General features: G+C 45.5%; 1 protein-coding gene across 1 annotated transcript in view; it reads right to left on the reverse strand.

Moving 5' to 3' along the window:
- The window catches only part of wnk3 (WNK lysine deficient protein kinase 3), a gene marked incomplete at both ends in the record, with an annotated part of 57,357 nt that overhangs the window by 19,626 nt on the left and 13,412 nt on the right, over positions 1 to 24,319 (reverse strand). The window contains 14 exons of the mRNA XM_084187166.1: positions 579 to 680; positions 950 to 1,066; positions 1,197 to 1,335; positions 1,700 to 1,743; positions 2,171 to 3,903; positions 4,213 to 5,830; positions 6,189 to 6,389; positions 6,611 to 6,729; positions 6,989 to 7,316; positions 7,778 to 7,997; positions 8,283 to 8,371; positions 8,747 to 8,904; positions 9,562 to 9,782; positions 10,036 to 10,208. Of these exons, the coding sequence (XP_084043292.1) occupies positions 579 to 680; positions 950 to 1,066; positions 1,197 to 1,335; positions 1,700 to 1,743; positions 2,171 to 3,903; positions 4,213 to 5,830; positions 6,189 to 6,389; positions 6,611 to 6,729; positions 6,989 to 7,316; positions 7,778 to 7,997; positions 8,283 to 8,371; positions 8,747 to 8,904; positions 9,562 to 9,782; positions 10,036 to 10,208 (5,262 nt within the window). The remainder of the gene's footprint in view (positions 1 to 578; positions 681 to 949; positions 1,067 to 1,196; positions 1,336 to 1,699; positions 1,744 to 2,170; positions 3,904 to 4,212; positions 5,831 to 6,188; positions 6,390 to 6,610; positions 6,730 to 6,988; positions 7,317 to 7,777; positions 7,998 to 8,282; positions 8,372 to 8,746; positions 8,905 to 9,561; positions 9,783 to 10,035; positions 10,209 to 24,319) is intronic.

The raw sequence follows: 24,319 nt of genomic DNA on the forward strand, positions 1-24,319 counted from the left end.
CGAACATCTCTGGAGAGACCTGAAAATAGCTGTGCAGCAACGCTCCCCATCCAACCTGACAGAGCTTGAGAGGATCTGCAGAGAAGAATGGGAGAAACTCCCCAAATACTGGTGTGCCATGCTTGTAGTGTCATACCCAAGAAGACTCGAGGCTGTAATTGCTGCCAAAGGTGCATCAACAAAGTACTGAGTAAAGGGTCTGAATACTTACGTAAATGTAATATTTCTGTTTAAAAAATAATAATTAGCAACAATTTCTAAAAACCTATTTTTGCTTTGTCATTATGGGGTATTGTGTGTAGATTGAGGAGGGGGGAAAACGATTTAATAAATTTTAGAATAAGGCTGTAACCTAACAAAATGTGGAAAAAGTTAAGGGGTCTGAATACTTTCCAAAGGCACTGTGGAGGTACAAGCATGTGTATATATGTAGTGTATTTATCTGGACATGGACCCCCTGCAGTACCTCCACAGACCCCACTTTGAGAACCGCACAGACTCCACTTTGAGAACCCCTGATGTAGGGAATAGGGTAATACTGTGCCATTTGGGACGCAACCAATGTTTTCAAACCAGACCTGTTGATGTGTGAGGAGAATTTCCTGAGCTCTCTTGACAATGGACCTCAGGTCTTCCACAAATGTATCTTTCTCTGACTCAAGGACAAAATCCTCCTCCACCTACACAAGACAAAAGCCATTACAGATACAAAAATTGATACACAATAGAACACACTTTTTAAAACCAAACTAAATGGACCAAACACAGGCTGCATGGCGAACTGGGTGTTAGTCCAAATGAGAATACTTGCCGCAAAAACCATCATACCATCCAATATTATATAATCATATATTCATAGAATCATATCTAATATATCGAAACAGGTAGAAGTTTGTGGTGCTATAATCCCATACAATGTCCATGTATAACTGCGTGTTGGTCTAGTTACCATGTAATCTGCGATGTCTTCAGGTGCGTCTCCCTCAGTGTCGAACTTAAAGGTGACCATCTTGTTGCTGTGGGTTTCAAGCTGACACTCCACCATGTTATCCCCAGAGCTGGACACCTACGGAGCGCAGGAAGAGAAACCATGTTGGTCTGTTCAATGTCTTGGACATGACAACTTCTTCGACTTGACAATTTATTTCAAACCTTTTACATCCTGAGACGGATTAATATTATTAGGGATACAATACCTGGATCATGCTCAGTTGAAATGCATGTGATCCCTTTTCTGCCCCCCGATAGGACAATCTCCTTTGAGACTTCACCCTCTCTAGTTTTCCATTGGCTAACAACATCTGTAGATCCCCATCCCCATTGGCTGGAACAGCACTGTGAGAGGTGTCAGACAAACAAGAGTCAACACATGTGAACATTGATGGTCAAATAAATAGTACTCTTATTGTTAGTACTTCATGTACAGTAGTGGGCAAAGCCTTTTCTAACATGGAGGGCTTGACATTCAAAACAAAAAACAAACGAACAATGACAACCGGTCCCTAGCCCATCCCCTTGGCCCTAACCTTTGGATGTTTGCAGATCTGAAGGTTCTGGAAAGGTATAAGTAGTGTAGTGGTGTAGCTTCCACCATATCACTTCAAATGTATAGATCTGCAAACATTGACATGATAGGGCCGGGGGCTAGAGCAAGGGAGTAAATTGGGGCCGACGTTGAGAGTAGTGATGTGACACATACCCTGAAGAGGAGTGTCTCTCTGTGCCAGACTGGTTTGCACTCTCCTGTAGAGCCACATAAATACAGACAGAACAACGAACATACAAATACATACCGACATACAGAAAACAGCAAAAACCCACAAAGAAAAAATACATACCAAACCATTAGTTGACTAATACAAATAAAATTGAACAACTGAAATAGGAAATTGAACAAAAATGAACCTATTTTAATGTAAGTTAAACACTGGATCTGGTTGTTGTCGTACTGGTTGGTTTAAATCAGAACAAATACCATACAAACGTACTTAGCGTAACTGAATGAAATGACCTTTTCTTCAAACGAAACAAAAATAATGTGTTTTATTGTGTTTCAAAAATAATACTCTCTACTGTATACACCCTTCTATAACCGGCTGGTTATTGGATGTTGATAGTGGTAGTAGTGGAACAGTATGCAGTAGTGGTAGAGCGGCGTGCACTTCTGTACCTGAGCAATGCCCAGCAGAGCAGGGTCACAGTCTTGGAGCGAGGTTGAGGTGGGGGGCAGCAGCGAGGGGGCGTTAGAGTCAAGGGGCTGGGCAGCGGCAGCAACAGCCAGGGGAGAGGTTAGGCTCGAGGGGACATCAGCCAGGCCAGGCAGGGTTAGTTGGCTCTCTGGTGGGGTGGGCTGGGTCTCTGGGCCAGGGGTAGCAGGATGGAGGGGTGGCAGGGAGGCAGGGTGGGGGTGAGACGATGTATGAGAAGGGCTGGGGGGCATCTGTGGAAGAGGGAGGGAAGTAGCCTGGGGAGGATTCAGAGGGGGCTGTTGCTCGGTGGTGGAGGCCGCCATTGCAGCCTCAGCGAGCTGGGTCTGGGTATGGGCATGGGGCTGCGTTTGGGCCAGTGTCTGGGTGTGTGCCTGAGCTTGCATGGCCATCTGGGTGTGTGTGTGGGCGGGTAACGGCTGTGTCAGCTGAGCCTGGTGCTGGTGGGATGGTGGCGTAATTCCTGCTACTACCTGACTGTAGAAGGGTAGGGCTCTAGTCTGATTCCCGAGCTGGGGCAGGTTACTTGGGGATGCTATCTGTGCTGGGTTAACAGTGGGCTGCTGGGGAAACAGATGTGGGGGGATCTGAGGAAGCTGATAAGCCAGTTGACTTGGGTCGGGAATTGAGACTTGCTGATGCTGAGAGGGAAGAGACTGCAGAGCCTGCTGGATGGGGGCTGGGGCTGTCTGAGCCTGAAGCTGCTGTGGCTGTGGGACAGGCTGTACCGGTGGTTGTAGCTGTACCTGCTGGCCTTGGATATCCACTTGTCCAGTTTGTTGTTGTATGTGTTGAGGCGAAGCAGAGACCAAGGTGGTAGGGTCTATGTCTGTGGCTGCAGGGGCCGCCATGACAGTTCCAACACCAACAGATCCAGGAGACAGCATCACCTGCTGGTACTGCAGAATGGACTGCTGTTGCTCCAACAGTATCTGCTGTTGTTGGGTAACTTGTTGTGTGATGTCCTGATGCTGTTGTTGCAGGACTGGCTGCATGGCTTGCTGTTGGGTGGGCTGAGGTGCAGTGACATACTGCGGTGCCAGTAGGGCGGCTGGAGCATGGGGCAGGAGTTGAGGCTGCGCCAGCACTGGGAGCTGAACACTGGGCTGCACTGGAGACTCGTGCTGGGGTTGGGCTTGGATCTGGCTGTGCATGGGGGTTATTGAGACTGGAGGTCGGGGTTGGACCAGAGTTGGACTCTGCTTCATAGGAGGCATCATCTGAGTCTCAAGAACTGCTGGAATCTGAGTCTGAGTCAAAGCTTGGGTTGGATGCAGAGGCCGGGGAGTCTGCTGGATGAATGACTGCACTGGAGCCTGGGCCTGTATTTGAGCTGGGATCTGATGGATAGACTGTACTAGAGGAGCCTGGGGCTGGATAGGGATCGGAGGACTTGGTGCCTGGATCGGGGCCACCACTTGAGGTGGAATCTGGACCTCAATCATCTGGGGCTGGGCTTGGAGTACTGGGACTGGGGATTGGCCCTGGCTCTGAGGGTGAGCTTCATTCCGAGCTTGAATCTGGGCCAGGACTTGGGCATGGGCTTGCACTACAGCTGGTGGAGCCTGACTGGGAATCTGTGGCTGAATGGCTACAGGTATGGCTCCCTGACCCTGGGCTTGGGCCTGCGCCTGGGCGGCCATCTGAGCTTGGACCTGAATGGCCTGTATAACCTCTGCTGCTGGTACGGTTGGGGCTACAAGGGGGATCTGAGGCTGAGGTTCAACGACAGAGCTCTGATGGCGCTGCTGTTGTTGCTGGACAACATACTCTTGTTGTTGTTGCTCCAGTAATATAGCTTGTTGTTGTTGCTGCTGCTGCTGTTGTTGTTGTTGTTGTTGTAATTGCTGTTGTATCAGTGCTACTTGCTGTTGTTCTGTCAGTTGCTGCTGTGTTAGGCTAGTGTGACTAGGTGGAAACATAGCAGTGTTTTGCTGTTGTTGTTGTTGTTGCAACATACACACATCAATTTGTTGCTGTTGAATCAACGCTTGCAACTGCTCACATTGTTGCTGAATCAAAGCGGTCTCTTGTTTCTCGCTTTGTTGTAATTGAATATTGGCGGTTTGCTGCTGCGGTTGCCCAGTCTCTTGCTGTTGTTGAATCTGTTGCTGCTGCTGTTGTAGCAAAGCCTGTTGGTGCAGTCTCTCTGCTTGTTGTTGCTGTAGCAACGCCTGCTTTTGCCGTTGTTGTTCGATCTGTTGTTGTAACAAAGCTTGCTGCTGTTGTAGCTCCAGCTTCTGTTGCAGTTGTGCCTCTTGTTGCTGTTGCTCCAATTGCTGCTGCTGTAAAATCGCTTGTTGCTGTTGAAGCTGTTTCTGTTGTAGCAGGGTTTGCTGTTGTTTCAACTGTTGCTGTAGCACAGCTTGCTGTTGCTGTGGGTCGACTGGATGACTGACGACCGCCTGTTGTTGTAGTTGGGTCAGTTGTTGCAGAACAGCTCGCTTTTGTTGTTGCTGCTGTTGTAGATCCATTTGCGGTTGTTGTTGGATCTGGCTCGCTTGGTGAGCCTCCAGTTGTTGTTGTTGCTGTAAGAGCGCTTGCTGCTGCTGTTGCTCGAACTGCTGTTGTTGTAACAGCGCTTGCTGTTGCTCTAGCTGTTGCTGTTGTAGTTGCGCCTGTTGTTGCTGTTGCTTTAAGGCTTGCTGTTGCTGCTGCTCTTGTTGCTGCTGCTGTAACATCGCTTGCTGCTGCTGTTGCTCAAATATCTGCTGTTGTAACAGCGCTTGCTGTTGCTCCAGTTGGTGCTGCTGTAATCGTGCCTGTTGTTGCTTTTGTAGCAACGCTTGTTGCTGCTGTTGCTCAAGCTGCTGTTGTATGTACACTTGCTGTTGTTGTTCTAGTAACATCGCTTGTTGTTGTTGCTGATGTTCAATCTGGTGCTGTTGGTGTAGTAACAATGTTTGCTGCTGTTGCAGTTGTTGCTGCTGTTGTATGTCGTTTTGCGGATGTTGCGCATAGACTTGGGTTTGATCCACTTGCTGTTGCTGCAATGACAATGCCTGTTGTTTTTGCTGCTGTTGGTCCATTGATTGTTGTTGTAGTAAGGCCTGCTGCTGAGGATGCTGTTGCATTTGCTGCTGCTGCTGAACCAAAGCTTGCTGCACATACACTTGCTGCTGTAGCTCAGTAGTTTGCTGCTGTTGGATTGCTATAGTCTGTTGCTGCTGTTGCTGTTGTTGTTCTATATGTTGCTGTATCAGTACCGCCTTCTGGGGAATTACATTGGCCTGTTGTTGTTGTTGCTGTTGATGCTGCTGCTGCTGAAGCAGGGCGGTTTGTTGAGCCTCCATTTGCTGCTGCTGTGGCTCCATCAGTATCTGCTGTTGTTGTTGAACAATGGTCTGCTGTTGGGTGATCATGACAGGCTGTGCTTGCTGGGTTAAAGGCTGGGGTGTCATCTGGATGTCAGAGGCCTGCATGATGTTGGGAGTGACATTGGCCTGGGTCTGTTGTGGGAGAGGGACCATGGCCTCCTTGCCACCAACGCCCACTAGTCCTGTTGGGTCCCCCACTGAAATGGGAGCTGGAAGAATGTTATGCTGGGCTTGGGGCGAGACTGGGGGTGCGTAGGACTGGGAAGGGGCCATTGGTGCGATCTGTGATCCATCTGAATGGTATGACTGAGATGGTGTGAAGATGATCATCATGGGGTGACAGGTGCATGGTCAGATGGAGTTATGGTGAGAGGGCAGGTAGGGGAGATTGAGGTAAAGAGACAAGTTAAGAGTAAGCATTGGATAAAGGGCAGGCATTAATTATCAAAGGATTGCACAGATTTTTTAGAGGACATGAAAACATTGTTATGATCAAGATTGTTATAGTTTTTATTATCATTTTATTAAAGAACATCTGATAAAATAGTTACGTGGAATGATTAAAAGCTATTTGGAATATATCATGGTTCAAACTTGTTTTATCCAGTATAAAAGAGAGTTAGAGAGATGTTAAGAGAGTTGAATGGGATCGAGAGCCACTCACCTGCGAATACTGCTGTGGTACACCTGGTGAGACTTCCGTTGCCATAGCAACAGGCTGAGCGTAAGTCTGCTGACCAACAGGTGCCCCACCACTGCTTTGACCAATGGACATGGCGGAAATCCCACCACTCTGACCAATAGGCACGTTCGGAACTCCTCTGCTCTGACCAATCGGGAGCATTTCATGATGGGCCAAAATGGCCTAAAAATAGATAATAGACAACATAATTGAGCATGATTGCAGGGTTGAAGATAAGATATCAATCTCTTTGTATACTGGATTTTCCAAAACAGGAACAACCATAATATGATGTATGTTCCAAATGGTACCCTATTCTCTACATAGCGCACTACTTTTGGCCCTGGTCAAAAGTAGTGCACTACATAGGAAATAGGTTGTCCTTTGGGATGCCATATACTCACCGACGCAGCAGCAGGGATGCTGGGTTGAGAGAGCACGTATGACTCCCCTTGCTGAGGGTATGCCTGGCTCTGGCTACTGGCATAGGACTCACAGCTGGCTGAGCCAATGCTCTCACCTCCTGGAGTAAATACAAGGGCAAGTGTAAAATATGAGTCTAGACAAACACTACTTTGGGGATAAGGAAAATAATATAATTATCATTATATCCTATTCTAGGACTGTCCACAACCAAATAATATGTTTATCTTAATATTCCACTTCGTTGCTGATATCTACCCCAGTACAGTCAGTAAGTAGGTAAACACAGTATACAGTCTTACACCGTAAATAAATCTTTACAAGCCTCTGACTGACATAACATTGGTCTGCAGTTGTACCTGTGGGCAGGCTCAGAGGATTCCCACTATGGAACAGCTGCTGTTGCCTCACATGCTGATCCACCTCTGGTAGCTCCTCAGCCTCCCCCTGCCCTCCTCCTCCCCCATCTCCCCCTGTCAGCCCAGCCACCCCAGGCCCTAGGGAGGAGGGGTGAGAGCAGGTGTAGGAGGAGGTGAGGGTAGAGTCCCGTCTCTCATCAAAGCCTTGCTGCTGTTGGAGCAGCTGCTGCTGGCGTCTCTCACGGGACTTCTTGATGAGCGTAACGCGGTCGCGGATGGATTTACCGACCACTTTAGCGTCGCTCTCGTGGAAGAAGCCTGACTTCACCTGGAGAGAGGAGGGAGAGGGGGTGGTGGGTAGACAGAGAGAAGGGGAGGGAGAGAGAGAGAGAGGGAGGGAGGGAAGGAGTAGGTGGAGAGAGAGACAGGGAGATAGGAGCGGAGAGAAAAAGAGAGAGTGGGAAAGACAGAGAGAGAAAAAGTTGAAAGCATGGCGAGGGAATGTAGGTTGGAGGTAGCGACTAGCAAGGAAACCTTGATTAATGAGCTGTGGACTTTGTAATACATCAAAGCACACCTTTCCTATAGCCCTCCCACCTTCCCTGCAGTTCTCTCAACATAGAGGTCCCAGTTATTCCTGCTCCGTCCTACACTGCTCTCTCTCAAATCATTTTTCACACTAATGTGCTGAGCCGAGCCAACCTTTATTGTAATGTACCAGTTCGGGTCTGTACCAAAGTGTGAAAAAGGTATCCCTCCCTCTCTATCCCTTTCTCCTCCTAATCTCACCATCTCCGAAGCCACCTCCTCTGCGCTGTCATTCTCCAGGTCATAGCTGAACTCGATGGCCTCGTTGTCTTTGTGTTTTCCCTTCAGCTTCTTTGGCTCCTCCACCCAGATCCTGAGGGCCAGGCAGTCCTGACAGCCCATGTCTTCCTCCGCCAGCTCCACACGTACCCCTGTGTCCTCCCCGAAGAACGCGTTGGTCAACAGGTCCCGGATGGACAGCCTGCAGAAAGAGAGAACACATCAAGCAAGGAACAAATTCCCACTTTATTCCCCAAAACATTTTGATTTTTATTGGATAGAACAGTGAAGAACAGATGACAGGAAAGGTAGAAGGGCGAGTCAGAAGGGCAGTGGGCTGGAGTTGAACCCATGCCCACTCTGGTATATGTACCGGGGTCAGTGGCACTAACCACTATACCTTTTTACAAGCGCTCTGCTGTTTAGCAAGGTTTGCAAAAGGCATTGCAATTCATCCCATTATTATGAGAGTGGTCAAACCACTTGCCTCTGACTCTTGTCCTGGCGGATGCAGCACTCAATGATCTCTTTGATCTCTGGGTCGTTGACTTTATCGAAGCTGGCTGGTTTTATACCCTGTAGACAGACAGGGAGAGAGGGGGCAGGTGAGGTGACTGAACGGACAATAATATAGATGATGGACACCTCCGTCCTACACGGACAGTAATATACTTTAGATGGGACTCCTGTACTACTTCAGAGAGTTAATCATTAAGCAGTAATGAAGAAACCCTGACCACAGTTAATGTACTGTCACATATACAGTATATTTAATAATTTACTGAATCTGAGGGAGGTTGGCGAGAAAATCAAGGGCAAGTCGGGAAACGACAGACTCGGCCAAAGGGACTTTTATGAAGAATTCTAGACAGAAAGATCTAGTAAAAGTAGGGAAAAGGGAACTTATGCCACAAAGGGACAAGCCCAAAGGGACGACAGTCCCAGACTTACGCTGGTGACTTTGCGGTAGATCTGCGCAGCGTTCTGGCACTCCGAGTAGGGGTATTCTGAGGTGGCCATCTCCAACATGCACATCCCAAAGGCATAGACATCCACAGACTCATCATAATGCTCCTCATACATCTCTGGAGCCATGAACTCAGGAGTACCTGGAAGACAGGGCATATCAATCAATTGAAAAGGTAAAGTCGCACACCTTAAATACCCTGATGAAGATCTTTTGAGACCTAAATGACCGAAATTGGTGAAATAAGCATCAAGATTGCCATCATAGTTATGCTTGGACAGTGATGCTCAACCTGGGCAACCTGTGTTTATTGAATACCATTTTGATCTCTAACCGCCTCTGTCAGTAGTGGAGTACCCACATTTCTCACGAAGAAGGCATCATCAGATGCCCAGGAGTATACATTATTTTTGAAGAAGGTTACTCAGGAATCTATAGGGTCCACACTTACTGTAAATACAGACCACAGATTAGCTCTTAACATTAACTTCGAGTGGCATTTAGTGCAATAGAGCTTGTCCTAAGGGCAAGAATTATCACCGCAGAGACTGTACTAAGCTGATGATGCCTTCTTGGAGAGTTGGGGCAGCTTATAAGATATTCACATTGTAGCAGAGTGACCACAGATTATAAAAGCCATTCCCACAACACAGGGGTCCATTAGCTCAAGGTCCATTAGCTCAAGTCTTACTCACAAGAGCTCTGACATACCTATATGACCCATTCAAATACCATTCCCACAACATAACATAAGAAAACAACTGATAAATGGCTCCAGAAACTGATGTCCGCTAGTTACCTATGACACTTTTGGCGAAGGAGGTCCTCATGAGAGTGGCCAATCCCAGGTCTCCTATCTTGACGGAGCCGGTAGGGCCGGTGATGAAGATGTTGTCACACTTGAGGTCCCTGTGGATGATGGGAGGGGTCCGTGTGTGGAGGAACTGGAGGCCCTTCAGGATCTGACGACACCAGCTCCTCAGGACCTTGGGCTTCATCACCTTGAAGCGCTTCAGGTACCTGCAGACAGGACAGTAGACGAGAGCATGGTTATAACTATACAGCATTATGACATATGGTTTATGTGGAACAACTATATGAAAGTTGAAAGTGCGACCCGATTTCTACAGGTAGAACATCAACATCCTCGTGAACGCACCATGATCCGCCAACTCACTGGTAACAATTTCCAGGAGCTGTCATCTCTTTGGTGTAACGCTACTTGGAGCTGAGCAGGGGTGTGTGTATGTATCTGTGCATGTCTTCTACCCACGTTTTGAGTGTTCCCGAGGTCATGAGTTCGGTGACCAGGACAATGCACTTCTTCCCTCGCAGCACTGACTCCCAGGAGTCATAGAAACGGACAATGTTAGGGTGCTGGAGGCCCTTCAGCATCTCTGCCTCCTCCTTAAAACGCTGCTGCTCCGCCTTGGTCAGCTTACGGTCCTGTAGACACACAAGAATACACAGAAGGCAGGTTAGACATCAGTGAGAGCGTTCGGTTGTGAGATCAAGTTGCAAAGATCGATACCTGCACACTGTTGAATGCTAAAGCAGTTCGTTTTATTGGGCAACCCAAAGGTTTTCATCAGTGAGAACATACCCACAGCTTAAACAGTGTTCAGTGCTATTCTCCTACTGTTGTACAAAAAAAACTATGGATTTAGAGTGCTTAGGGCTATATTCAAGAGGCATGGGTTCATACTTTCACCATACACTAAACTTGAAACCTATGACAAAAACCTTTCAGGAGACAATGCATATATGTCACGCCCTGACCTTGAGAGCTCTGTTTTCTCTAGTTGGTTTGGTCAGGGTGTGAATTCTAGATTTTGTATTTCTATGTTGGCCGGGTGTGGTTCCCAATCAGAGGCAGCTGTCGATCGTTGTCTCTGATTGGGGTTCATACTTAAGCAGCCATTTTTGCCTACCTTAGTTGTGGGATCTTGTTTCTGTTTTGGCTTGTGGTTGTGCAGCCTGTTGAACTTCACGTTCGTTTGTATTTTGTTGGTTTGATTTGTATTCAGTTAATAAAGGAATATGTACGTATACCACGCTGCACCTTGGTCCGATCCGTCTATCAACGAGCGTGACAATATACAAAAACCTGAGACTTATTATTGGGAGCATGCTTTCAGGAAACAGTTCTTTGTCAACAACAGAGCCAATACTGGAGCCTCACAGCACAGTTGAAAAATAGAAATCAAAATTGGATGTCTTCAGAGATAGATAGGAGGGGTTGAGGGTAGCTGAAGATGGGACTAAAAACAAACAAAAGACAACTGTAAAATATACTGTGTCCGTAAAATGTATATAGTATGTATTATTAAAAATAATATATATTTGTAAAAAAATATGGAAATTATGCAGACAATTACATTGATAGAAGCCACAATCTATTTGCAACATTAAAGCTGATCCACCCCATAAAAAAATACTGGAGCACTATACCAATCAGGAAACAGTGCCGTCAACAACAGGGCCAATACTGGAGCACTATATCAGTCAGTCAGCCCTCCTTACCACCAAGCAACCATGTTTTATGTAATTAAACACCTACCACCACTAGATGGCGCTAGCAGAATATAGTTCCATCTGCATGAGTGGAGACAACACCCACCTCAGCCTATAAAACACTTCTGCAGCATCTGCCACGCTGCCATTGGGCCCAGCATGGCGGATGCTGCAGAAATCCCTGACTCCGGCAGAGTATCCCACTGGGAAAAACACATGCTTGCACACACACACAGATATGTATGCTGACGCACACGCATGCGTGCATACGCACGCAGACAGCCACACACACGCGGACGCAAGCACACACACACGCACGCAAACATGCACATACATGCACGCAAACATGCACATACACACACACACACACACATATATATACAAACTAGGCTACTGACTGGGCCCTCTGTTGGCTACTTACAGTAAGCAATAAGGCCCGAGGGGGTGTGGTATATGGCCAATATACCACAGCTAAGGGCTGTTCTTAGGCACGACGCAACACGGAGTGCCTGGATACAGCCCTTAGCCGTGGTATATTGGCCATATACCACAAACCCCAGAGGTGCCGTATTGCTATTATAAACTGGTTACCAACATAACCAACATGTGGTCCTCTGTAGCTCAGCTGGTAGAGCACGGCGCTTGTAACGCCAAGGTAGTGGGTTCGATCCCCGGGACCACCCATACACAAAAATGTATGCACGCATGACTGTAAGTCGCTTTGGATAAAAGCGTCTGCTAAATGGCATTTTTATTATTATTATTTATTATAATTAGAAGAGTAAAAATAAATGTTTTGTCATACCCGTGGTATACTTTCAGCCAATCAGCATTCAGGGCTCGAACCAACCAGTTTATAATGGCAAATAAGCAAATAATATACCATTATGAACCGCTGAGTGACTATTCATTTATAGCTTAGTAATTTCCCAAATAGCAGCTGTCCTAACAATTGTCATCATTAAAAGAACAAAGTAAGCATTGTTCTTTTAGTGGTCGTTTTGACCTCTGTTGACCTTGCCACTTGTGGTCTCTTACGCATCATTCAACATCACGCTATAGTCTGAATAGGACAACAACCAAAGGTCATGACCTGAGGCGAGGCCATATTGCAAAACAAACAAACTACAAAACAAAGATGTGCAAGAAAACAACTATCATCTCCTCACTAGCACCTGTCAAGTACATGAAAACAAACAAACATATTTGAACGTGCAAGAAAACAACCTATCATCCCCTAGCTAACAGCTGTGAAATGGTCAGTGGGATTCCTGCCATAGCAATAACACAAACAGAACACACATCCCTAAAATAGCATTCATAATATTTAGCTTTCCATTTAGCGCGTCCATTTACTTATAGGCTCTGTGTTCATGAATTACTGTCTGAAGGGAGAGGGGCTACTACTGCAGACATTTCATTCTAAATAATCAGATTGACTTCTGATTTCCCTCCTCTCGTCTCTCCCTCTGTCTCTCTCTCTGTCTCTTGCCTTCCCCTCCTCTCTCATGGTCTCTGCATCCTGTATTCTAAGATCCTTCTCTTCCAACTCAATGTCCTTTTCTGGAAGTGAAGGCCACCTCGCTCCTCTTCGCCCCCTCCTCCTCCTCTCCTCCTCCCTCTTGGCACTGTCATCCCTCTCTTCCTCGCTCTCTCTCCTGTATTCCCTGGCTTGAACTGAGCGTCAACAGCAAGACTGCTGCTTTATCGTCAGAGCTAAAAAATAATATCCTGGACTTGGGACTGCCGCTTTGCCTCGACTCCCTGCTGTTTCACTGTCTGAATGGCTTGATGTGTCTGTCTGGCTCGAAGTGGCTGTCTGTGCAGTAGGCCTATGTGCTTCGGTTTGTCTGTGTCCCTGCATTGAACTGTGTCCTAACAGTGTCTGATTCTGTGGGTTGGTTTCTGTTGGTCACAGACTAGCCTCACCTTCATCTGTCACTGTCACTGTGTATAATCAGACCATCACTCTGTGTCACCGCTTGTCGTCTGTGTGTCTCTTGTCTGGCCGTCTGTCTGGCTGTCTAACTCCATATTCTCTGTGCATCATGCAGCTCTCTTAGCTCTCCCCTGTGTATCTATTGTGTGGTTGCCAGTGTCAGGTCAGATGATCTGGGGTAAGCAAAGGTCACTGGGGTCAATTATCATCATAAATCAGATCAGTCATGTCACGGTGGCAAAAGACAAACATACACGCACACACACAAAGAAGAAACACAGGCGCGCACGCACATGCACACGCACACACAAAAACATCTGCTCTCTAAGATATGAAAGGCAGAAGAATAGATGCTTATGGGCTGCATAAATAAAACATTCATTATGAAGACTGCTTAACATACCAGCATACAATACTTTTACTGCTGATCATCTCATTGATAGACATGTATTCTCAGAACCCAGAATCACATTTCACAGTACGTGGGCCAGCTACTCGATGCACAAGAGACAAAATATTTACACACTTTCTTTCTCCAGCAAAGCAAACAAACTGGGAGTATGCGATGTGATAACGTACGTGAAGGACAAACACATGGTTGAGACATTGCCCTGTGTAGGGTGCCGTCTTTCGGATGGGACGTTAAAAGGGTGTCCTAACTCTCTGTGGTCACTAAAGATCCCATGGCACTTATCGTAAGAGTAGGGGTGTTAACCCCAGTGTCCTGGCTAAATTCCCAATCTGGCCCTCATACCATCATGGCCACCTAATCATCCCCAGCTTCCAATTGGCTCGTTCATCCCACCTCCTCTCCCCTGTAACTATTCACCAGGTCGTTGCTGTAAATGAGAATGTGTTCTCAGTCAACTTACCTGGTAAAATAAGAGTAAATAAATTAATAAAAATACTAAACAAAAGAAACAGGACATAATTAAAAAGGGGGAGTAAAATTGACAGACTTCAACTTGTAAGTTCAAGTTGACCACAAGACACATGGAGGAGAGGGAGCAACAGAGTAGTCCCGTGTAGCTCAGTTGGTAGAGCATGGCGTTTGCAACGCCAGGGTTGTGGGTTTGATTCCCACGGGGGGCCAGTATGAAAATGTATGCACTCACAAAATAAAAACTGTAAGTCGCTCTGGATAAGAGCGTCTGCTAAATGACTAAAATGTAACAAAGAGAGAGAAACGGAGGAAGAAATGGAGAGAAAGAGATTGGGAACTGAGAAGCTATGAAAGAGGCCTATTGTGTACAGCAGGCTGGGTGTCTCGCTGCAGTCCCTCTGAGTGAATATCCTTGTTACTAAGTGGTGTGATACATATGTTGTGCATCTCAAATGGCACACTATTCCCTATTTACATTTTAGTCATTTAGCAGATGCTCTTATCCAGAGCGACATACAGTTAGTATAGTGAACATAGTGGCCATAGGGCTCTGGTCAAAAGTTGTGTACTATCCATCAAGACAAAACGAAAGTATTCACCCCCCTAGGCATTTTTCCTATTTTGTTGCCTTACAACCTGGAATTAAAATGGATTTTTTGGGGGGGTTTGTATCATTTGATTTACACAACATGCCTACCACTTTGAAGATGCAAAATAAAAAGAATGGTGAAACAAACAAGAAATAAGACATAAAAACAGAAAACTTGAGCGTGCATAACTAGTCACCCCCCCCCCCAAAGTCAATACTTTGTAGAGCCACCTATTGCAGCAATTACAGCTGCAAGTCTCTTGGGGTATGTCTCTATGAGCTTGGCACATCTAGCCACTGGGATTTTTGCCCATTCTTCAAGGGAAAAACTGCTCCAGCTCCTTCAAGTTGGATGGGTTCCACTGGTGTACAGCAATCTTTAAGTCATACCACAGATTCTCAATTGGATTGAGGTCTGGGCTTTGACTAGGCCATTCCAAGACTTTTAAATGTTTCCCCTTAAACCACTCGAGTGTTGCTTTAGCAGTATGCTTAGGGTCATTGTCCTACTGGAAGGTGAACCTCTGTCCCAGTCTCAAATCTCTGGAAGACTGAAACAGGTTTCCCTCAAGAATTTCCCTGTATTTAGCGCCGTCCATCATTCCTTCAATTCTGACCAGTTTCTCAGTCCCTGCCGATGACAAACATCCCCACAGCATGATGCTGCAACCACCATGCTTCACTGTGGGGATGGTGTTCTCAGCGTGATGAGAGGTGTTGGGTTTGCGCCAGACATAGCGTTTTCCTTGATGGCCAAAAAGCTCAATTTTAGTCTCATCTGACCAGAGTACCTTCTTCCATATGTTTGGGGAGTCTGCCACATGACTTTTGCCGAACACCAAACGTGTTTGCTTATTGTTTTCTTTAAGCAATGGATTTTTTCTGGCCACTCTTCCGTAAAGCCCAGCTCTGTGGAGTGTACGGCTTAAAGTGGTCCTTTGGACAGATACTCCAATCTCCGATGTGGAGCTTTGCAGCTCCTTCAGGGTTATCTTTGGTCTCTTTCTTGACTCTCTGATTAATGCCCTCCTTGCCTGGTCCATGAGTTTTGGTGGGCGGCCCTCTCTTGGCAGGTTTGTTGTGGTGCCATATTCTTTCCATTTTTTAATAATGGATTTAAATGGTGCTCCGTGGGATGTTCAAAGTTTCTGATATTTTTTTATAACCCAACCCTGATCTGTACTTCTCCACAACTTTGTCCGACCTGTTTGGAGAACTCCTTGGTCTTCATGGTGCCGCTTGCTTGGTGGTGCCCCTTGCTTAGTGGTGTTGCAGACTCTGGGGCCTTTCAGAACAGGTGTATATATACTGAGATCATGTGACAGATCATGTGACACTTAAATAAAGTCCACCTGTGTGCAATCTAACTAATTATGTGACTTCTGAAGGTAATTGGTTGCACCAGATCTTATTTAGGGGCTTCATAGCAAAGGGGTGAATACATATGCACGCACCACTTTTCCGTTATTTATTTTTCAATTTTTTAAAACAAGTAATTTTTTTCATTTCACTTCAAATTGTGTATGTCCATTACATGAAATCCAAATAAAAATCCATTAAAATTACAGGTTGTAATGCAACAAAATAGGAAAAACACCAAGGGGGATGAACACTTTTGCAAGGCACTTTATAGGGAATAGGGTGCCATTTTGGAACGCAACCATGTAATAATCTATACAACTCCTACTGCTTCTACACAACATAAATAAACCATTATCTACTGTCAGTGGGGCCATAAATATTTTATTTATTTAACATTAATTTAATCAGGCAGTCATACTGAGACCAAGGTCTCTTTCACAGATGAGCCCTGAATTACAGAAATTTCAGAAAATACGCACATCAAAATATAAATACACTGCTCAAAAAAATAAAGGGAACACTAAAATAACACATCCTAGATCTGAATGAATGAAATAATCTTATTAAATACTTTTTTCTTTACATAGTTGAATGTGCTGACAACAAAATCACACAAAAATTATCAATGGAAATCAAATTTATCAACCCATGGAGGTCTGGATTTGGAGTCACCCTCAAAATTAAAGTGGAAAACCACACTACAGGCTGATCCAACTTTGATGTAATGTCCTTAAAACAAGTCAAAATTAGGCTCAGTAGTGTGTGTGGCCTCCACGTGCCTGTATGACCTCCCTACAACGCCTGGGCATGCTCCTGATGAGGTGGCGGATGGTCTCCTGAGGGATCTCCTCTCAGACCTGGACTAAAGCATCCGCCAACTCCTGGACAGTCTGTGGTGCAACGTGGCGTTGGTGGATGGAGCAAGACATGATGTCCCAGATGTGCTCAGTTGGATTCAGGTCTGGGGAACGGGCGGGCCAGTCCATAGCATCAATGCCTTCCTCTTGCAGGAACTGCTGTAATTGTCTTGCATTAGGAGGAACCCAGGGCCAACCACACCAGCATATGGTCTCACAAGGGGTCTGAGGATCTCATCTCGGTACCTAATGGCAGTCAGGCTACCTCTGGCGAGCACATGGAGGGCTGTGCGGCCCCCCAAAGAAATGCCACCCCACACCATGACTGACCCACTGCCAAACCGGTCATGCTGGAGGATGTTGCAGGCAGCAGAACGTTCTCCACGGCGTCTCCAGACTCTGTCACGTCTGTCACGTGCTCAGTGTGAACCTGCTTTCATCTGTGAAGAGCACAGGGCGCCAGTGGCGAATTTGCCAATCTTGGTGTTCTCTGGCAAATGCCAAACGTCCTGCACGGTGTTGGGCTGTAAGCACAACCCCCACCTGTGGACGTCGGGCCCTCATACCACCCTCACGGAGTCTGTTTCTGACCGTTTGAGCAGACACATGCACATTTGTGGCCTGCTGGAGGTCATTTTGCAGGGCTCTGGCAGTGCTCCTCCTGCTCCTCCTTGCACAAAGGCGGAGGTAGCGGTCCTGCTGCTGGGTTGTTGCCCTCCTACGGCCTCCTCCACGTCTCCTGATGTACTGGCCTGTCTCCTGGTAGCGCCTCCATGCTCTGGACACTACGCTGACAGACACAGCAAACCTTTTTGCCACAGCTCACATTGATGTGCCATCCTGGACGAGCTGCCCTACCTGAGCCACTTGTGTGGGTTGTAGACTCCGTCTCATGCTACCACTAGAGTGAAAGCACCGCCAGCATTCAAAAGTGACCAAAACATCAGCCAGGAAGCATAGGAACTGAGAAGTGGTCTGTGGTCACCACCTGCAAAACCACTTCTTTATTGGGGGTGTCTTGCTAATTGCCTATAATTTCCACCTGTTGTCTATTCCATTTGCACAACAGCATGTGAAATGTATTGTCAATCAGTGTTGCTTCCTAAGTGGACAGTTTGATTTCACAGAAGTGTGATTGACTTGGAGTTACATTGTGTTGTTTAAGTGTTCCCTTTATTTTTTTGAGCAGTGTACAAAATGCAAGCAGAAAGAAAGAAAGAAAATATAAGTCCAGTACTTGTGCAGTTGATGTTGATTAATGACTTCAACCCATTGGCACCCTATTCCCTTTAGTGCACTACTTTTGACCAGAGCCCCATAGGCCCTGGTCAGAAGTAGTGCACTATATAGGTAACAGGGTGCCATTTGGGAGGTAGACTGTGAATGTCGTTGCACCACTTAGCTGGTTGTTGTAACACAGCTATTTTGAGCTCCTAAACCAAACACCCCCTGACTGTAGCTGTCAGAGGAAAACGAGATAAAAACGTTACACAACCTTTGTGTACTAATAATGGTATGTATTCTTTGTGTAAGGTAATGTGTATGGGTAATGTGCTGTTTGGCGATGTGTTGTTTTGGTAATGTATTGGTAACGTGACAAGCCTGTAACTTCGTATGTAAACAAAGTAAGATGTTCTGCTTGATAATGTGTTTTAGTAATGTAATATGTATTGGTAAAGTGTTTGGTAATGTGTTTGGTAGTCTGTTTTTCTGGTGTCTCCTTTGACAAGCCTGTAACAGTAAGACCTGGTGTCTCCTTTGACAAGCCTGTAACAGTAAGACCTGGTGTCTCCTTTGACAAGCCTGTAACAGTAAGACCGCCTGTTTGATAATGCGTTTTGGTAATGTGCTGTGGCACTGCCTCTCCAGTCCTAGTTCCTGGCCCGTAACTCACAGGCCACAGTCACAAGCCAAAGGCTTGTAAACAGATTAAGACGTGACCCAGGTTGACCCCAACCACACCGTGAGACTGTTTTTTCCCAGACACCTGTTAAGCAGAAGGTCAGCCAACGAGGCTCCGAGTCACAGTCAGTCAGACAGTGCTTGACTTGGACTGAAATAGGTTCCGGTACTCATTTTGTGTGCCGGTACTGTTTATATTTAGGTGCATGAACAGGAGCTCAAGCACTAGAACATTTGATGTGCCGGTAATCAGCTCCGGTGAGCTCCTGCCCAAGTCAAGCACAGCAGTCAGACAGTAAAACAATCAGCCACATGACATACAGCCGGTAAAACATTTAGCTAACATACAGCCTTGCCTAGTCGGTAAAGGGGAAACAACTCGGCTATGTTTACTGCGAAAGGCCATATTCACATTCCCCCTCTTACAATCCCTGCTTGACGGACAGAAAAATAAGTTTTACATACACTACCGGTCAAAAGATTTAGAACACCTAATCATTCAAGGGTTTTTCTTTATTTTTTACTATTTTCTACATTGTAGAATAATAGTGAAGACATCAAAACCTGTTCTGATGTTCTTGACATTTTCCGTATTAAATGACCTTCATGTCTTAAAGTAATGATGGGCAGTCGTTTCTCTTTGCTTATTTGAGCTGCTCTTGCCATAATATGGACTTGGTCTTTTACCAAATAGGGCTCTCTTCTGTATACCCCCCCTACCTTGTCACAACACAACTTTTTGGCTCAAACACATTAAGAAGGAAAGAAATTCCATAAATTAACTTTTAAGAAGGCACACCTGTTAATTGAAATGCATTCCAGGTGACTAGCTCATGAAGCTGGTTGAGAGAATGCCAAGAGTGTGCAAAGCTGTCATCAAGGCAAAGGGTGGCTATTTGAAGAATCTCAAATATAAAATATATTTTGATTTGTTTAACACTTTTTTGGTACTACATATTCCATATGTGTTATTTCATAGCTTTGATGTCTTCACTATTATTCTACAATGTAGACAGTAGTAAAAATAAAGAAAAACCCTTGAATGAGTAGGCGTTGTAAAACTTTTGACCAGTAGTGTATATAAACTCAGCAAAAAAAGAAACGTCCTCTCACTGTCAACTGCGTTTATTTTCAGCAAACTTAACATGTGTAAATATTTGTATGAACATAACAATATTCAACAACTGAGACATGAATTGAACAAGTTCCACAGACATGTGACTAACAGAAATTGAATAATGTGTCCCTGAACAAAGGGGGGGTCAAAATCAAAAGTAACAGTCAGTATCTGGTGTGGCCACCAGCTGCATTAAATACTGCAGTGCATCTCCTCCTCATGGACTGCACCAGATTTTAAAGTTCTTGCTGTGAGATGTTACCCCACTCTTCCACCAAGGCACCTGCAAGTTCCTGGAAATTTCTGGGGGGGGGGGGGGATGGCCCTAGCCCTCACCCTCCGATCTAACAAGTCCCAGACGTGCTCAATGGATTTGAGATCCGGGCTCTTCGCTGGCCATGGCAGAACACTGACATTCCTGTCTTGCAGGAAATCACGCACAGAACGAGCAGTATGGCTGGTGGCACTGTCATGCTGGAGGGTCATGTCAGGATGAGCCTGCAGGAAGGGTACCACATGAGGGAGGAGGATCTTTTCCCTGTAACGCACAGCGTTGAGATTGCCTGCAATGACAACAAGCTCAGTCCGATGATGCTGTGACACACCGCCCCAGACCATGATGGACCCTCCACCTCCAAATCGATCCCGCTCCAGAGTACAGGCCTCGGTGTAACGCTCATTCCTTCGATGATAAGCGCGAATCCGACCATCACACCTGGTGAGACAAAACCGCGACTCGTCAGTGAAGAGCACTTTTTGCCAGTCCTGTCTGGTCCAGCGACGGTGGGTTTGTGCCCATAGGCGACGTTGTTGCCGGTGATGTCTGGTGAGGACCTACCTTACAACAGGCCTACAAGCCCTCAGTTCAGCCTCTCTCAGCCTATTACGGACAGTCTGAGCACTGATGGAGGGATTGTGTGTTCCTGGTGTAACTCGGGCAGTTGTTGTTGCCATCCTGTACCTGTCCCGCAGGTGTGATGTTCGGATGTACCGATCCTGTGCAGGTGTTGTTACACGTGGTCTGCCACTGTGAGGACGATCAGCTGTCCGTCCTGTCTCCCTGTAGCGCTGTCTTAGGCGTCTCACAGTACGGACATTGCAATTTATTGCCCTGGCCACATCTGCAGTCCTCATTCCTCCTTGCAGCATGCCTAAGGCACGTTCACGCAGGTGAGCAGGGACCTTGGGCATCTTTCTTTTGGTGTTTTTCAGAGTCAGTAGAAAGGCCTCTTTAGTGTCCTATGTTTTCATAACTGTGACCTTAATTGCCTACTGTCTGTAATCTGTTAGTGTCTTAACGACCGTTCCACAGGTGCATGTTCATTAATTGTTTATGGTTCATTGAACACGCATGGTAAACAGTGTTTAAACCCTTTACAATGAAGATCTGTGAAGTTATTTGGATTTTTACGAATTATCTTTGAAAGACAGGGTCCTGAAAAAGGGACATTTCTTTTTTTGCTGAGTTTATATATTTTTTCTTTACCATTGCAACACTAGCTACAGTGGGGAGAACAATTATTTGATACACTGCCGATTTTGCAGGTTTTCCTACTTACAAAGCATGTAGAGGTCTGTAATTTGTATCATAGGTACACTTCAACTGTGAGAGGCAGAATCTTAAACAAAAATCCAGAAAATCACATTGTATGATTTTTAAGTAATTTATTTGCATTTTATTAGAGGAGATCTGCATGGAGGAATGGGCCAAAATACCAGCAACAGTGTGTGAAAACCTTGTGAAGACTTACAGAAAACGTTTGACCTGTGTCATTGCCAACAAAGGGTATATAACAAAGTATTGAGAAACTTTTGTTATTGACCAAATACTTATTTTCCACCATAATTTGCAAATAAATTCATTAAAAATCCTACAATGTGATTTTCTGGAATTTTTTTCCTCATTTTGTCTGTCATAGTTGACGTGTACCTATGATAAAAATTACAGACCTCTACATGCTTTGTAAGTAGGAAAACCTGCAAAATCGGCAGTGTATCAAATACTTGTTCTCCCCACTGTATGTATGTATGTATATACAGTGGGGAAAAAAAGTATTTAGTCAGCCACCAATTGTGCAAGTTCTCCCACTTAAAAAGATGAGAGAGGCCTGTAATTTTCATCATAGGTACACGTCAACTATGACAGACAAAATGAGGAAAAAAATTCCAGAAAATCACATTGTAGGATTTTTAATGAATTTATTTGCAAATTATGGTGGAAAATAAGTATTTGGTCAATAACAAAAGTTTCTCAATACTTTGTTATATACCCTTTGTTGGCAATGACACAGGTCAAACGTTTTCTGTAAGTCTTCACAAGGTTTTCACACACTGTTGCTGGTATTTTGGCCCATTCCTCCATGCAGATCTCCTCTAGAGCAGTGATGTTTTGGGGCTGTCGCTGGGCAACACGGACTTTCAACTCCCTCCAAAGATTTTCTATGGGGTTGAGATCTGGAGACTGGCTAGGCCACTCCAGGACCTTGAAATGCTTCTTACGAAGCCACTCCTTCGTTGCCCGGGCGGTGTGTTTGGGATCATTGTCATGCTGAAAGACCCAGCCACGTTTCATCTTCAATGCCCTTGCTGATGGAAGGAGGTTTTCACTCAAAATCTCACGATACATGGCCCCATTCATTATTTCCTTTACACGGATCAGTCGTCCTGGTCCCTTTGCAGAAAAACAGCCCCAAAGCATGATGTTTCCACCCCCATGCTTCACAGTAGGTATGGTGTTCTTTGGATGCAACTCAGTATTCTTTGTCCTCCAAACACGACGAGTTGAGTTTTTACCAAAAAGTTATATTTTGGTTTCATCTGACCATATGACATTCTCCCAATCCTCTTCTGGATCATTCAAATGCACTCTAGCAAACTTCAGACGGGCCTGGACATGTACTGGCTTAAGCAGGGGGACACGTCTTGCACTGCAGGATTTGAGTCCCTGGCGGCGTAGTGTGTTACTGATGGTAGGCTTTGTTACTTTGGTCCCAGCTCTCTGCAGGTCATTCACGAGGTCCCCCCGTGTGGTTCTGGGATTTTTGCTCACCGTTCTTGTGATCATTTTGACCCCACGGGGTGAGATCTTGCGTGGAGCCCCAGATCGAGGGAGATTATCAGTGGTCTTGTATGTCTTCCATTTCCTAATAATTGCTCCCACAGTTGATTTCTTCAAACCAAGCTGCTTACCTATTGCAGATTCAGTCTTCCCAGCCTGGTGCTGGTCTACAATTTTGTTTCTGGTGTCCTTTGACAGCTCTTTGGTCTTGGCCATAGTGGAGTTTGGAGTGTGACTGTTTGAGGTTGTGGACAGGTGTCTTTTATACTGATAACAAGTTCAAACAGGTGCCATTAATACAGATAACGAGTGGAGGACAGAGGAGCCTCTTAAAGAAGAAGTTACAGGTCTGTGAGAGCCAGAAATCTTGCTTGTTTGTAGGTGACCAAATACTTATTTTTTCCACCATAATTTGCAAATAAATTCATTAAAAATCCTACAATGTGATTTTCTGGATTTTTTTTCCTCAATTTGTCTGTCATAGTTGACGTGTACCTATGATGAAAATGACAGGCCTCTCTCATCTTTTTAAGTGGGAGAACTTGCACAATTGGTGGCTGACTAAATACTTTTTTTCCCCACTGTATATATGCTGTAACTTCTATGCTTGGATGTATTTTGCCCTCAGAACAGCTTCAATTCATTGGGGCATGGACTCTACAAGATGTCGAAAGCGTTCCACAGGGATGTTGGCCCATGTTGACTCCAATGCCTCCCACAATTGTGTCAAGATGGCTGGATGTCCTTTGGGTGGTGCACCATTCTTGATACACATGGGAAGCTGATGTGTGTGAAAAACCCAGCAGCGTTGCAGTTCTAGACACAAACCGATGCGCCTGGCACATACTACCATAACCCGTTCAAAGGCACTTCAATATTTTGTCTTGCCCATTCACCCTCTGAATGGCACACATACACAATCCATGTCTCAATTGTTTCAAGGCTTAAAAATCCTTATTTAACCAGTCTCCTCCCCCTCATCTACACTGAGCGAAGTGGATTTAACAAGTGACATCAATAAGGGATCAGAACTTTCAACTGGATTCACCTGGTCAGTCTATGTCATAGAAAGAGCATGTGGTTCTAAATGTTTTGTACACTCAGTCTATGGCTGTCCAAGGAATGCTGCTTTCCAAAGAGTGTTCTGTACAGGCCAGGGAGAAGATTCTCAATTATGATGATCATTTATGCCACCTAAGAGCTATGTTGGTGACGTTTACATTTAACAAAAACAACCATAGAGCACAGTTATTGCAAGTAGACTCCTCCTTCGAAATAGCTGCTCTCAGCATAATCACTGCCAGAAAGAAAATAAGTGCAGGTGTGAGATAGAGAT

This window comes from Coregonus lavaretus (assembly GCF_964263955.1).
Source record: "Coregonus lavaretus genome assembly, chromosome: 22".
In the NCBI taxonomy this organism is placed as follows: Eukaryota; Metazoa; Chordata; class Actinopteri; order Salmoniformes; family Salmonidae; genus Coregonus; species Coregonus lavaretus.